A 14741-nucleotide genomic window follows, 5' to 3' on the forward strand; every position below is an offset into this window, starting at 1 on the left:
AGGGCAGGATTTTCAATGGATTCCCAACAGATAGTATCTTTGGGGCTCAGGAGTAAAAAAATCAAAACTCTCAGGCATTCTCCAAATCCTAAGTTATTCTTTAAGTATTTCTAAAATTAATAATACTTTTTACTCATTGTTTTGGATATCTAAAAGTTATTTCATAAATAAGAAATATTAAGTTCAATAACATTTATAAAAACGATGGTCTGTGGCAAATATTCAAATTCTGGGACATTCCAGCAAACATTATTGTATATATTCAGATGATGTAACATTCAGGCACCCTAGTAAGCGAGCAGCTCTAGATAGAATCACAGGTTGAAACTGACAGTTTAAGACCATATTTTGCTTCCAAAACTTGATATTTCTTAAAACACCCTTCATAAGATTTGTATGAATATTTGCATAGAATGTACCATGCTTAAAAAATACTAATATGTATTTTATTTGCAACAATTACTCAACATTACAGGCAGACAAATCACAAACACACATTTATAACAGGGCTATTGCTACATATAAGGATGTTAAACTGATTAGATCATGACTGTTTTTTTTTTTCCTTTGCACTCCTGTCCTGGTGTTTGAAAACATCAACCTTAATCTTGGGCTGTGTCTGTGTTTTCTGCTCTTGCGTGTTCCATTGGACATCGATGGTTTCATCAGACCAGCAACAGCTCTATGTCACTTGCAAAACTTTAATTCTCATAGGAGAATTATAAAGTTCTTTTCTGTTTTCCCCACTTTTCAATTGATTTTGCTTTGAATTTGGGATTTGGAAAAACCTGAATTTCTTGAGCAATGCTAAGAAGGGATTCCCATATGGAAAACCTGGTCAAGATCCGCTGCAGACCCATCAAGTAGGCCCACAAGCAGGCTCTCTGGAAAGCAGAGTAGACAGCTTGATGAGGGGGGAATAGCTGAGACTCAGGGGCTCCAGGACAAAGTCCATGTGGCAACAGCAAAGCTCAAGCCCATTTTCATCAATTTAGTCTCAGTTAGAAAGTGCCCTGGAAGCAGAACCACCAGCCTCACTCAGCAGTTAATGAAGAACCTTCAAAGAGTGAAAGAAGGTTGACAACTTACTTTGAAAGGACAAGTCCTGACTTAGCCTTTATGATTTGTAAGATAGAGAAGGAAAATATTAACATTAGGGAATGTTGACATGCCTGGTTTCATTAGTTAAAGTTAGAACTATACCTACTTCTTATTTCATTATATAAAGTTGAGCTTCTTCCTAGGTTTTTTTTTTTTGCTACGGAAGCCAAACATCTTTCTGGTGATATTGACAGATTTGGTTTTTATAGTTCCAAGGAGATGGTAGATTTGGAATCTTGAGACATATTTGCTCCTTGAAACCACATTTGTTAAAATGTGGGAGAAAATTGTGTTTGCTAAAATTATAACTTAAAGTCATGAGCAGTTGATTTTACCCTTTAATCCTAGTGATAATTAACTCGACCTGACATTACAGACCTCACTCTATTTCATTTAATCTCTATAAAAGGACTTCATAAATTTCTTTAAATTTAGAAAATTAGCTAAAAGCACATTTCCTATTGTTAAAATGTATTATGAGTAAAATGAGGGAACTCTGTAAGAGATTAACTTTAAAATTCTAGAATGTCAATGCATTATGGCATGGCTCACAGCTCTGTACCCTTTAGGTCGTACACAGATGAGGAAGTTGCTCCCTCTGAAGACAGACATGCGATGCTCAAGCCTCATGTAGGTGATGCTTAGGGCCTGAAGAAGAGGATCAACCAGGCACATGACGGCAGTGACCCCTGAGTCTCCAGGCCGTGCTCCCTCTGGAAAAGCGCCAGAATCCTAGAGAAGTAGAGGCTGCAGTAAAGAGTGGGACAGATCCAAGCTGCATTCCTAGGATTTCTGTTTGAAGTTTGGTGTTGTAGGGAGAAAAACTAGCAAAGCTGCCCTGTAATTTTAGTTTTGGATAGGTGGAATGACAAGAGGAACAAGCCTGTTACTTTAGGGCCAACAGGAGAGGAGCATTTTGTAACAGTAAACTGTGGTTCTTTAAGGCTGCTATAGCATGGCTGATTCCCATAAGGGGATAAACTGGGCCTGGCCATCTGGAAAGTGACAAGTAACGCGGGATGGGGAGAAAATGGCCATTTGCAAGATGCCCCAGGGATTTCCACTTTCTCAGTCAAAGAAAGGGAATGAATGATGGGTCCACGGTTCCAGATATCCAACTCCTGGCATCAAACACAGACTTCTCCGTTGGAGTTTTGGTGACCTTTCACACTCCAGGGTCATCAACGAGTTTACTTGTCATATTTACTGTTGTTTACAAGGTAATACTGACTTACAGTAGAGCTCCAATGTTCCCAAAAATCAGAGAGAGGGGTCAATAAATAATTAACTTGGTTTCCAAGGGAACAGTTTCCTGAGTGGACTGAAGACAGTCACTGAGACAACCTTCACATGTCCTGGCCAATGAAGGCTAGACGTAGACAGTGACCAGATAAGCAAAATTCCACGTAGATCTTAGGACAAGGAATGCATAGGTGGTTTTAGGGCCAAGGAAGCAAATCAATACGTTCTTTGTCATAACTAACAGGCTACCCTGGAGAACGGAGCTGCTGGGGCAAGCTCAGGACCCCTGGGAAACTGGGGAGCCTAAGCAGCTTTCTGCATCCTCACTGTAAGTGTGAGAGAATCACAGATTTCCCTCAAAGAATAAAGTACACCAAACTTGAATTAAGCTGCTATTGCTTATCATTGCAGTTAAAAGGGAAGAGGTTTTTAGTGTCTATCTAGCTAGGCGTTCTTTGAGTTTATTTTTTGTTTTTATTTTTAAACAATTCCAGATGTACAGAAAAGTTGCAAACATGGTACAAAGAATTCTTGTAAACAAACCCTTTATTGTTCATCCAGATTCACTTTTCCACACTTGCTTGATCATTCCTACTTCTGCCTATCTCTCTCTCTCTCTCTCTCTCCATCCATCCACTGCTCCATTGAATCTGTCTACTGCTCTATCCATCCATCCACCCATCCATCATCTATCTGTATAAAATCTCAGAGATAATGTCCCTTCCCCTCAACTCCATCCAGTGATCATTTTGTAAAATAAAGAACATTCTCTTATACAGCCAGAGTACAATGATCAAAATCAGAATACAATGCTATGATCTAATCAACAAACCTTATTCAACTTCCACCTATTGTCTACTGCTGTCCTTTACAATCAAAGGGGGGAAAAGCCCTCAGGTGCAGGATCTAATCCAGGATCACACATTACATTTAGTTATCTCATTAGTCTCCTTGAATCTGGAACACTTCCTCAGTCTCTCTTTGTCTTCCATGAGTTGACATTTTTGAAGCATACAGACCATTTCTTTTGAAGAACGTCCCTCAATTTGCATTTGATTGATGTTTCCTCAAGATTATAGGTTCAGGTTCTGTCTTTTGGCAGGAAAACCATAGAAGTGATATTGTGTTCTTCTTGCATTATATCAGGAGGCCCATGACATCTGTTTGTCTGACAACTGGTAATGTTAACGCCAATCACTCTGTTAAAATTACCGTTATTTATTTTAATACTCAAATTGTCCCATATCTGGCCAGTGGAAGCCCCCTTCAACCTGACCATTGTGGTTTGTGACATGTCCCCATAACTTTTTGAGCAGTTTATAACTTTCTAAAATATAAAGATATCCCAGCCTCAGTCCTAAAATTAGCTATTTCTCCAAAGGCTTGTAATTCCTTTTACTAGAAAATATTGAGAAACAAGATCTGCATGGTGCATGCTAGATGCGGGCAATGTGTGTGTGCACGAGTGTGTATATGTTCATTTACAATATGGAAATACAGTTAGGTTCAGTTAATTTTGTTTATACTCCATTTTGGGTTTCTATCTTTATTGATTTTATATATTTATATTTTAAGCATTTGAAATATAATGTGGATCTAGAAGTCAAAACTATAGAAAATATATAGTTAGATAAATGTCACTCTCCCCACATCCCTTCTATCCCGTTCCTATTCCCAGTTTTTTCTGCCCTATTTCCAGCCACCACCACCCACTGTAACCAATCTCATTATTTTCTTATTTATTCTTCTTATGTTTTACTTTGCAGAAGTGAACAGATACAGGTATATTTTTCCCTTATTTCTTACCTAAAAAGTACATAGTATAGATACAGGTTTTCTTTTTCCACTTAACAAAAGATACCGGAAATCACCCCGTATCGGTTCAGACAAGGAGTCTTTGTTCTTTATCATAGCTGCATAGTACTTCATTACATGGAGGTATTCAATTATTCTCTGATGTTCAGCCACATCGTTTTTTGTTTTCTTTTTTTCAACATTTCTCAGTTACAATGAATACTGCAAAGAGTTACTTTGTGCATAAGTATTTTCTTATTTTTGGAGGTAAATCTCTAGAGGTGGAATTATTGGCACAAATCAAAAACGTACACACAGTATCTTTAGATATTGCTAAATATCCCCAGTTTGCATTATGTATAAGATTGCCTGTTTCCCACAGCCCTTCCAAAAGAATGTGCTGTCCTACTTTTTAATTTTTACCAATGTAAGTGAAAAGTATCTCAATACTGTTTTAATTTGCATTTCTCTAACTATGAATGAGGTTAAACATCTTTTCACATGCTTAAGGACATTGTGTCTTTTATCCAACTTTCTATTGGGTACATGCTTTTTCAAAACTTTGCTGTGAATTGCGTTTTCCTTTCAATTTGCCAGGCAGAAGCTAGAAGTTATACATTTGCTTAACATTCATCTTGTCCCTTGATTTTTTCATAATAAAATTGTGTCTGCAGTAGTTTTACTTCTTGATATGGCAGTGTTCTTAGTGAAATTTTAATCAAACTGCCTATAACCTGTACACTTTTAAATGTTCATTTTTATAAGTTTTTTTTTTTTTTTTTCTGTCACCCAGGCTGGAGTGCAGCGGTGCAATCTCAGCTCACTGCAAGCTCCGCCTCCCTGGTTCACGCCATTCTCCTGCCTCAGCCTCCCGAGTAGCTGGGGCTACAAGCACCCAACACCACGCCTCGCTACTTTTTTGTATTTTTAGTAGAGACAGGGTTTCACCGTGTTAGCCAGGATGATCTCGATCTCCTGACCTCCTGATCCGCCCGTCTCGGCCTCCCAAAGTGCTGGGATTACAGGCATGAGCCACCGCGCCCGGCCCATTTTTATAAGTTTTAATTGATTAAATTCTGTACCAAATTATCACCATCTTGCATGCCTCATGCCTTAAGAAAACCTAATGATTCCCCAGCTCATTTCCAGGCAGCCCTGACATGGGACTAAGAGAAAAAAGTGGCCCTCTGACGAAGGGGTTCCGGGAGCACATGCTTGAAGGGTAATCCCACAACACAACACACACGCAGGGCCATCCTACCTCCTCTCCCACCATGGCGCCTGGTCCCACCAGCCTCCAAGACCTTGCCAAAAATTGGCAGGCTGAGATGTATCTTCCCAACTCACCAACCAGCAGAAAACATTTATCCAGTAGACAGCCATAGAATCCCTGGTTTTAAGATTTGCCTGCAGTCTCTTCTTTGTCCCCAAAAAGCAGCGTCCCTCTGATTTAAGCCTCATCTTCTCCATAATTTGCAAGAGTAGGAGGAGGGAATCGGTAATTCAGTCATTAAATGTTATGACCTACTAAGAGAAAGGCTCCGATGGCCCTGGATTTTCTTACCCTTTTCAACACACTGTCCCCCGGACAGCGGTGATGAGTTCAGGTGCCTTCTCTCCTCCCTTCAGCCTCCAGAATCTCTTTGGTGTGGGAGAGATTAATAATCCAAATAAAACTGCCATGGGAGGAGGAATGGAGGAATTTTTAAAAGTCACTTGTCTACTTTCTGCATCTCTCAGGTCAGCCCAGGCAGGAGGGAGAATTAGTGCCACCGGGAGAGCTGTCACACTGCTGGCCTGAGAAGGGCCCAGCCTCTCACGTGGAATGGCCCCCGGCAGCCTGGGAGTCCCCAGGCAGATGCGCTGGGGAGGAGGTGTGGGGCAGATGGCGACAGTAGCTGTCGGGAAGGAAGGCTAAACATCGTGGGCCGAAGTCAAAGATAAACTTCCATCCTCCTCCTTCTCTCCCCACATAACAGCCAAAAGATGCTGGTTATTTCAAGGAGTTTCTAAGAATGGCATTTGATATATATCACGACCTTCCCAGGGAAGCTGGGGATGAGGCATCAGAGTTTCCTCTCCGCTCTGCAACAGAGACACCCCAGCACATGCACGGGCCCCACCTGAAGTCGCCATAAACACACATACACATGCTTTCCTTCTCATTGAGAAAGGAGCTGGCAGTATTGGGAGTAGAAGTCGTTCCACTTGCAAGAATGGATGACCCAGATCCAGCGTCGTCTGGCGATCACTGGCTGTTGGTCTGACCCCAGTCTCCGACGGTGTGCTGGATTTCCCACGCTTGCGTGGTACAGGTCTGGAGCACAAGCACGTGTTTACCCAAAAGATCCTTCTTCATCTCCAGACACCGCTTGGTATCCCTGTTTATGATGGCTCCTCCCTGGAGGGGAAGAGAGACAGAGCCAAGGTGCTGAAATGCCTCAGTAATTCATCATCTCATCTGGCCCTGCTCTCCCTGCTGCGCTCAGCCACATTCTTGAAGGACCTCTCAGTCCTCCACAAGTCATCCAGGGGAGAAAAGGAAGCAGGATGTAGGATGAGACCACCCAGTGCTTCCTCTACCAGCCCCATGGCAAAGTGACCAACCAGGCGGCGTTGCTCTGGCTTCCTGTGATGCCCTCAGCCTCTTCTGAGATGGAAGCGTTGGGTCAGTACTGACTACCACGGAATGAAGGCATCTGTGAGAATGGCGGGCCTTCTCAGCCTGGCCCTCCTTTCCACGTCCTCACCCCTGACCCCATGAGACCCATCAGGGTCACCTTCACCTTGTGCTTCTCTCCCTCTTCAGGGAAACTGTGTCGTGGGCCTGGAGCAGGAGCTACATTCAGGAACCTCAGCCTCTGAGGCAGCCTCCTGCCTCTCCTGTTGTGGGGGCTTCGCCAAGGTTTATGACTGGGAACGTGATGGGCATCAGTGCTACAATGGTAGGGTTGAATCCTTGCTCTACCATATACGAACCGTGTGGGCTTGGGCAAATTACCTGCTCTCTCCAAGTCTCAATGTCAATCTCATCTATAAAATGGGTTCAGAGTTAATACTAAGGTTAAAATTAGGGTTCATATTGATGAACCATCTTGGGCCTGACACATGAAACATGCAACAAATCTTAGTTCATCTCTGCCACTCCCCATTCTCAAAGGAGAAGAGAAAGGAAGGGCCATCCTTCTCTTTGATCCTATGTGATTCCCACAACCTCCCTGAGCTTCTTCCCCCTTATCTTCATATCTCAGCAACTGACAATCCTGCCATCTGTCCAAACTACCGTCTCTCCTGGTCCTGCCCTCTGCTCCCGGCCCTCTCTCTCCCATGTCCCTCTCTACCCCTTCGCAGGACTCACACGATCTATATTAGTGCCTGGGTCAGGCTGTTTCCTCTTCATGCCCTGCACTCTGCTATCATCCTTAGTAAGGTGCATAACATTCATTCTGATGGCTGGTGAGAAACCCTGACCTCACTGTCCCCCTTCAGACAAACTGCCACCAAGTTCTTGAACACCAAGCGGGACTGACTGCAGCTCTAACATCTCCAGATTTCTGCTTCCTCTCTCACAATCACCTCCCTGCTTCTCATCTCTTCCCATCACAAACTGCCTCCAACGGCCCTTGCTCCCCCAAATTTGCCTGTCCCTGGATTCCCCGAAGCCCCAACCACCCCTTTCCTCCTCTGGGCAGCCATCCAACATTGGCCATTCAGGGCAACTCTTCAGATTCTGGAACTTCTCCTCCACCACCGCCACCGCTCCTCTCTCTTTGCTTCCAGACCACAGAGCCCTTGTGGACAGGGTCTGCCAACTGAGCAGGCCTGGCTCATAAACCTGCCCACACGGCCCCAGAGCTGGGCTTGCTCCCCAGGGTTCCTCTTCCAGGCCTCTTCAGCATGCTCTGTCTGTCAGCCCCCACCTGGCACTTATTTTAACTAAATGTCAAGAACACCACACTTCCATTCAATCCTCCCGTCCCCTGCAAGCCCTCAGCGATCCTGAGGACATGGCCTCACAGATGATCTCAAAGGAGCGGCCCCACGCCCACCTCACCAGCCAGCAGCCCTCTCTGCTCCCTGAGCCCCAGCCATCCTCGATGCTAGAGAAACACTCTTCCTAACATCCGTCTTTTATTTCTCCCTCTTTGCAGATTCCTTTTCTACTGCCTTTAAACAAGTCCAAATGTCACAATATTTGAAGGACAAAATAAACCCAGACTTCAACTCTACTAACCCTTTCAACAAACATTCAGGTTTTCTCTCCCTTTCAGAATCAAATTCCCAAGCAACGAGGCAATAGCACACATTCGTTAAGATTCCGTGTTTGAACGCTGGGCATTTACTACACTGTGTAGCCCTCAGCAAATAATTGGACTCCTCAGTGCCCTGGTTACTTCATGGGTGAGATGGAGTTAGTGATCATACTTCTCTTATGAAACCTATGTTTCCTAAGAACTAAATGAGACAATGTTTAACCTCACACGGGGGCATGTATGTGCTCAGTAGGTCTTGGTTATTCTAATTTAGTGTGACCTTTTAGACAAAGTCAGTGGTCTATTTTCTATTTCCACTCGACTTCCACGTGACATGAGCTTTGACAGTGTTCCACACATCCTCTAGTTGCTTTCAAATTGTGTTCATCTGGATCTTACACATTTTTGTTTTGGGTTGGTTGGTTTGTTTTGTTTTTGCTTTTTTTTTTTTTTTTTTTTCTTTTGAGACACAGTCTCGCTCTGTTTCCCAGGACAGAGTGCAGTGGCATGATCTCAGCTCATTGCAACCTCCGCCTCCCAGGTTCACCTAATTCTCTTGCCTCAGCCTCCTGAGTAGCTGGGATTATAGCCGCCCGCCACCACGCTCAGCTAATTTTTGTATTTTTAGTAAAGATGGAGTTTCACCATGTTGGCCAGGCTGGTCTTGAACTTCTGGCCTCAAGTGATCTGTCCGCCTTGGCCTCCCAAAGTGCTGGGATTATAGGCATGAGCCACCGCGCCTGGCCGTTTTGGTCTTTGTTTTGGGGTGCTGCCTGTCAGAGTTTTTAAAGGATTTTTGTTTTTGTTTCTTTTTCACTTTTACAAAAGTAAGAGATGCTTCTTTTTTAACTTGAAAATATACTTTAAAAATATATAAAATACTTTAAAATAAATGGCCAGGGCTCTGGGCACATGGGCTACTGGCAGGTGAGGCGGGCATGGAGCAACTTTGAGATCATCCGTGAGGTCATGTCCTCAGGATCGCTGGCAGCTTTCAGGGGAGGGGATGATTGACTAGAAGTGCATTTATTAAAAATATGTTTTAAAATATTTTATATATAAAGTATATAAAAGCACTCATAACAAGATAACATTGTATATGTGGTCTTTACATCTTGCTTCTTTATATAAATTTAACATTCTACATACATCTTTTCCAATTTTATTAACTTTTTGGAATAGATTTCTTCAGAATATCATTTGAATGGTTATATAATATTCAGTTCAAAGCATTCCCTACTGTTGGACATTTAATTTTTCCTTGTGTTTCACTGTGATAAGTATTAAGATATTTTCTACAGTAATCCTGGCCTACGTTCTATACTATTTTTTGAGTAAAGATATTGTCCTAAAAAAGAATCAGTGCCTTAAAAAGAGTTATAGTTAGTTTGGGTTCTGAGGAGCGTCTGGTTTTCCTACACGTGGGCAAGTTGCTTCTGGAGCTGTGCCAGTCTCCACGCTCACCAGCGGTGTGTGGGAGCACTCCTTCCCCACTTCGTCTTTCCCCACACTTCCCACCCCTCACCATGAGCGCTCTCCTCCTCCTCACTACTCCTCACTACTCCTCACAGAGACCCTCTTTGTATTGTGAGCTGTTGCTTCACCCTGAAGATGGATGACCTTCCCCAAACGCCCCCTTACTTCAGTGGCATCACTATCTCAATGCAGTGCTCCTCAAGTTAAAGTCCATGTGTCTGACTAGGCCTTCTCTTCTTCAACTGGCTCCCCGCCCCATCACTGGATCTCTTGTGTCACAGGGGTCATAGCCTCCTCTGGTACACCCAAAACACAGAATCATGAAATCAAAGAAAACAAAGGGATGATCTAGTCTCATCTCCCTCTCAATTTTGGAAAATTTCTTTGGTAACTTTTTAGTAAATTAATTTGTAAGCTGTGTCTACAAAGAAAAGTGAGAACCAGAAGAGCCCAACATTCAATCAAGTATCATTTTTCATATCCAAAAGAACTGTAGACCTAAGAGGTAAGATGGATGGAAAAGGATTAGATGGAGTGAATCCACTCAAGACTAACTTAATATTAGGTAACACACCAGAAATTACATGATCACCTCCCTTTTCAGCTTTTGTAGTTCTTGACATAGTGGCCATAGAAATGGACCCAGCCTGTATGTTAGAATGGTTGGCAGAATTTCCCTGGATGTCCTGCCTTCCAGATCTCACAGCCAACCCAAACCTCTTTTCTGACAGTAGCCTCAGTCAGCTGAGAAGGCGATCATCCAAACTTTTCTTGGCAAGGCGACCTTCAAAATGTTTGGAATGCATAATTATTTATTTAGTAACGGTAGGCTGTTATCATGAAAAGAAAAAACAGAAAAAAGGATATGGAAAAATGAGAATAAAATTTTATCTAAAAATATTATTTCTTTAGAATACATTGTATCTTTAATTCATAGGAGATTTAGGATAAAGTGTAGCTATTAAGGGAATCAAATACATAGCATTTGCCAAAGATTCTGTGTATATTTACTATTTTTAAGTACTTGTATCTAAGAAAATGGGCATCTTACAGATTAATCTTGTGATAGCAATTTTAAAATGTGTATTTGAGTAATTAAATTGGTGACTTGATGGTGAAATTTTACTGACTTTATAAACACTTCTGAAACATTTAAGAGAACTTAAGAAATGAAAAATTTAAAGTCAGGTCAATGAAGTTCTTAAGAAAGGAAATTTAACGTATTAAATTTGTAAATACAGCTCATAATGTTTAATGGAATTTAATTTATTAAATTTTTAAAAAATCTTCTTTAAAGGGGATTGTCAAAACTTGTTAGCCTTACGGATAAAATAATAAGATTTGTAACCTGAACTTAAAAGCTTAAAGAAAAACCATGATTCTTTGAATACTCCTTTGCACCAAGTACCATGCTAAATGCTTTACACACACTATCTCATTAAATGTTTTAATTTATAACTTGAACACAGTGAATATTAATTTTTTAAAACCAAGTAAACTTTTAAAACCAACTTTTAAAACTTCTAAAACCAAGTAGTAGTTTTCTTCACACGAACAAAAAAGATATGACTGAGGACATCAAAAACTCATATTTAGTACCCTACGCTTGCCAGATGCTCAGACATGCTGTGCTTGGTGACTGCCATTGACGGAGAACTCACCACCGTGCTCAGCAGCCTATTCTTCTGTAGGAAACCTGAAGCTGTGAGGCCTTTAGTAAGTCCTCCCCTTGCTCCTACATTAAGTCAAAATCTGCCTCCTTAATCTTTACCTATTGGTCTCAGTTCTGCCCTCCTGCGACATTAAACAAATCTACTCCCTCTTCCTCACAAAGACAGCGCCGCCTTTTCTCTATCCATAAGCCTAACAAGCCTTTCAAGCTCATATCTCCTGGCCTGCCAATCTTCCATTTGCTCTGCAACCATTTGTCGAGTGCCTGCCATGTTCTAGGGGTTGTGCCAGACGCTAGAGAAAAAACAGCAAACCCCAGGCCCTGCCCTCCAGCTCACAGCCAAATGAAAAGAAGCAAGTGAGCAGACAATTGCAAGAGACGGTGAGACTAGGGCTACAAAAGTGCCCCTGAGAGCACCAAGAGGAACCACTCAACTGACTCCTCTGGGCTCACGGAAGGCTTCCAAGGAGGTGACGTGTAAGGCCAGGGGAACACTTTGTAGTTGGTCTGGAGACGAAGTGGGAGGAGAGGGAATAATACCTGCAGAAAGGCTTAAGATAAGAGGGAACCTGGATTTTCATTGAATTACATGTAGTTCCATAGAATTGGAGCGTAAAGTGAGACACCAGAGACTGAGAAGACATTACCCTCCTCCTCCTAATCGATATTGTCTAGTTCAGGGAAGCTTAATCTAGGATGCAAAAAACCTCTGAAACTGTAAGCAAATCTTGCACATTGGTTCATATGTATGTTTTCCTGGAGAGAGAGAGTCCATAGCTATCAGCGAATTCTCAAAGGCGTCATAAACTTTGAAAAGTTAGAAACTGTTGAACTAGACTGTCGGCGTGGCACCTGAACCAAGCATAGTACCGCATTCAGAGACACAGTCACAGACAGAGCAGTAGCTCCCTCCAGGAGGCACTGCCCCTTCCTAACGAATTGGCCCAAGAGTGCAGAAGCTTTTGGAGCAACCCCATCCATTGTACATTCCCCATAGACTGTTGTCAGCCAAGACCCTCGAGTCATCGTCACGTGAATTCTGCCAGATTCCCTCCACCCTGTCCTTGGTCATTTGATGTTGAAGTTAAAGGCAGGGCTTCTACATTAGCCCCCGTCAGATTTCAGCCTAGTGTTCCACACCCTCTGATAATCATTAATAATAAATGGATCACAATGGCTAATGCGTATTGAACACTCTTCTGCTCCAGGCACCACGCTAAATGCTTTGCACACGCTATCTCATTTAATCCTCCCAAAAGTCACATACAGAAGATATTATCATCTCCATCATTTTATAATGAGGAAACTGAGCTTCAGAGAGGGTAAGGAACTTGCTGTACTGAGCTAGGACTTGTGCCCAAACTCTCAACTGTTCAGCTACAACAGACTCCAATATTTCCTCTCCTTAACCAACCCTGCCTTAGTCAAGAGACTCAGTGTTTCACACCCAGTTTGCTGTTTCCAATCTTTTCCCTACACGGGGCCACAAGAAGTAATTCTCGTAAAACAATATCAATTCAAATCTGAACCTTTCATATACCTGTCCTTTAAAAAAACATGTAACTCACCCAGCGCAGGAGCTCACACCTGTCATCCCAGCGCTTTGGGAGGCTGAGGTGGGTGGATCATCAGGTCAGGAATTCAAGACCAGCCTGGCCAACATGATGAAACCCTGTCTCTACCAAAAATACAAAAATTAACTGGGCATGATGGCGCGTGCTTGTAATCCCAGCTACTCGGGAGTCTGAGGCTAGAGAATTGCTTGAACCAGGACCTGGGAGGCGGAGGTTGCAGTGAGCTGAGACTGTGCCACTGCACTCTAGCCTGGGCTACAGAGCCACACTCAGTCTCAAAAGAAAAACAAAACAAAACAAAACAAAAAACACATAACTCACCAGTTTAAAATCCCAATATATATGCAGTCCATTCCTAGCTGCCTCAGAGCATCGTTCTAAGGTGGGCTTCTCTGCGTTGCCGGGGTCTGCCAGGCAGCGATCTCTAGCACTGGCCTCTGCAATCAGTTGTCCCACATAGAGCTCCCCGGTTAGGTGATAGTAGACATTCTGGAAAAAAAAAAAAAGCAGAGGACTCACCATAGGCATCGTCAGCCAGCAGGACGCCCTAGCCGGAGGGAGAGCTGGAAGTCTGATCTCAGACACCCAGTCACACCGGGAGCACTGAACCTTCCTGGACAACATGAAGCCACCTCTGCTTCCTTCTCCTTAGTCTCCCCTTGAATCCAGGGAAAAGGCCAGGCCTAGGAGGGTTCCAACAGAATCAGAGCTTACATGGATGAAGAAGCTTGTCTTTGAAGGAAAAACAAAACTGAACTCCAGAATCTGTCACTGTAGGCCTCAGCTATGCGTTTGTTGTCAGAAAACCTTTTAAATTCCTGATTTGACACTGTCTTGCTCAGTGAGCTTGGAGAAGTAGGTTATTAATGTGTCTCCATTTTTTCATCTAAGTGGAAATGATATCTATTGTGCATGCCTCAAAAGGCAGCTATGAGGGCAGCATGCAAAGTTTCAGAGGACAGACGTGAATATTGTCTCTTAAAAAAAAAGTTCCGGCTCGACGCAGTGGCTCACACCTGTAATCCCAGCACTTTGGCAGGCAGAGGCGGGCGGATCACGAGGTCAGGAGATCGAGACCATCCTGGCTAACCCGGTGAAACCCCGTCTCTACTAAAAATACAAAAAACTAGCCGGGCACGGTGGCGGGCGCCTGTAGTCCCAGCTACTCGGGAGGCTGAGGCAGGAGAATGGCGTAAACCCGGGAGGCAGAGCATGCAGTGAGCCGAGATCGCGCCACTGCTCTCCAGCCTGGGCGACAGCACAAGACTCTGTCTCAAAAAAAATACAAAAGTCCCCTGGCCGCACCTTCCACATGGTGCCAGGGCTCTTCATCCATCCCTTGGAGGAGCATCTGCTCAGCCTCTATCCTCTCTAGCTCTGTTTCCTTCCCTATAGGAGAAGCACAGGTGGCTTCACCTGCCCACTCTCCCAGGCTTTCAAGGAGCCCTGAGAAGATGGCAGGAGCTGTGGGAGGAGGGGAAAAGGAAGGGACCAGAGGTGATTGTCAATGCAGATATCACCATGGAGAATGAATGAACGTGACAGAGCATAGCCTTTCTACCTATCCTCCCTGTAACTGAGATGGAACTACGTTGCCATGGCAGGTCTGGGTTTCACCCTTACCCAGGA

The 14741-nt window shown here is 43.4% G+C and overlaps 1 protein-coding gene across 1 annotated transcript in view; it reads right to left on the reverse strand.

Annotated features, from left to right (window-relative positions):
* Positions 1-4892: 4892 nt before the first annotated feature.
* LOC105484161 (polypeptide N-acetylgalactosaminyltransferase 8) overlaps positions 4893-14741 on the reverse strand; it is a 63346-nt gene continuing 53497 nt past the window's right edge. Inside the window, exons 10-11 of the mRNA XM_011745525.3 lie at positions 13434-13601; positions 4893-6538 (exon numbers count right to left, since the gene is read on the reverse strand). Coding sequence (XP_011743827.1) covers positions 6386-6538; positions 13434-13601 — 321 coding nt within the window. The 3' untranslated portion in view covers positions 4893-6385. The remainder of the gene's footprint in view (positions 6539-13433; positions 13602-14741) is intronic.

This window comes from Macaca nemestrina, chromosome 10 (assembly GCF_043159975.1).
Source record: "Macaca nemestrina isolate mMacNem1 chromosome 10, mMacNem.hap1, whole genome shotgun sequence".
Taxonomy (NCBI): domain Eukaryota; kingdom Metazoa; phylum Chordata; class Mammalia; order Primates; family Cercopithecidae; genus Macaca; species Macaca nemestrina.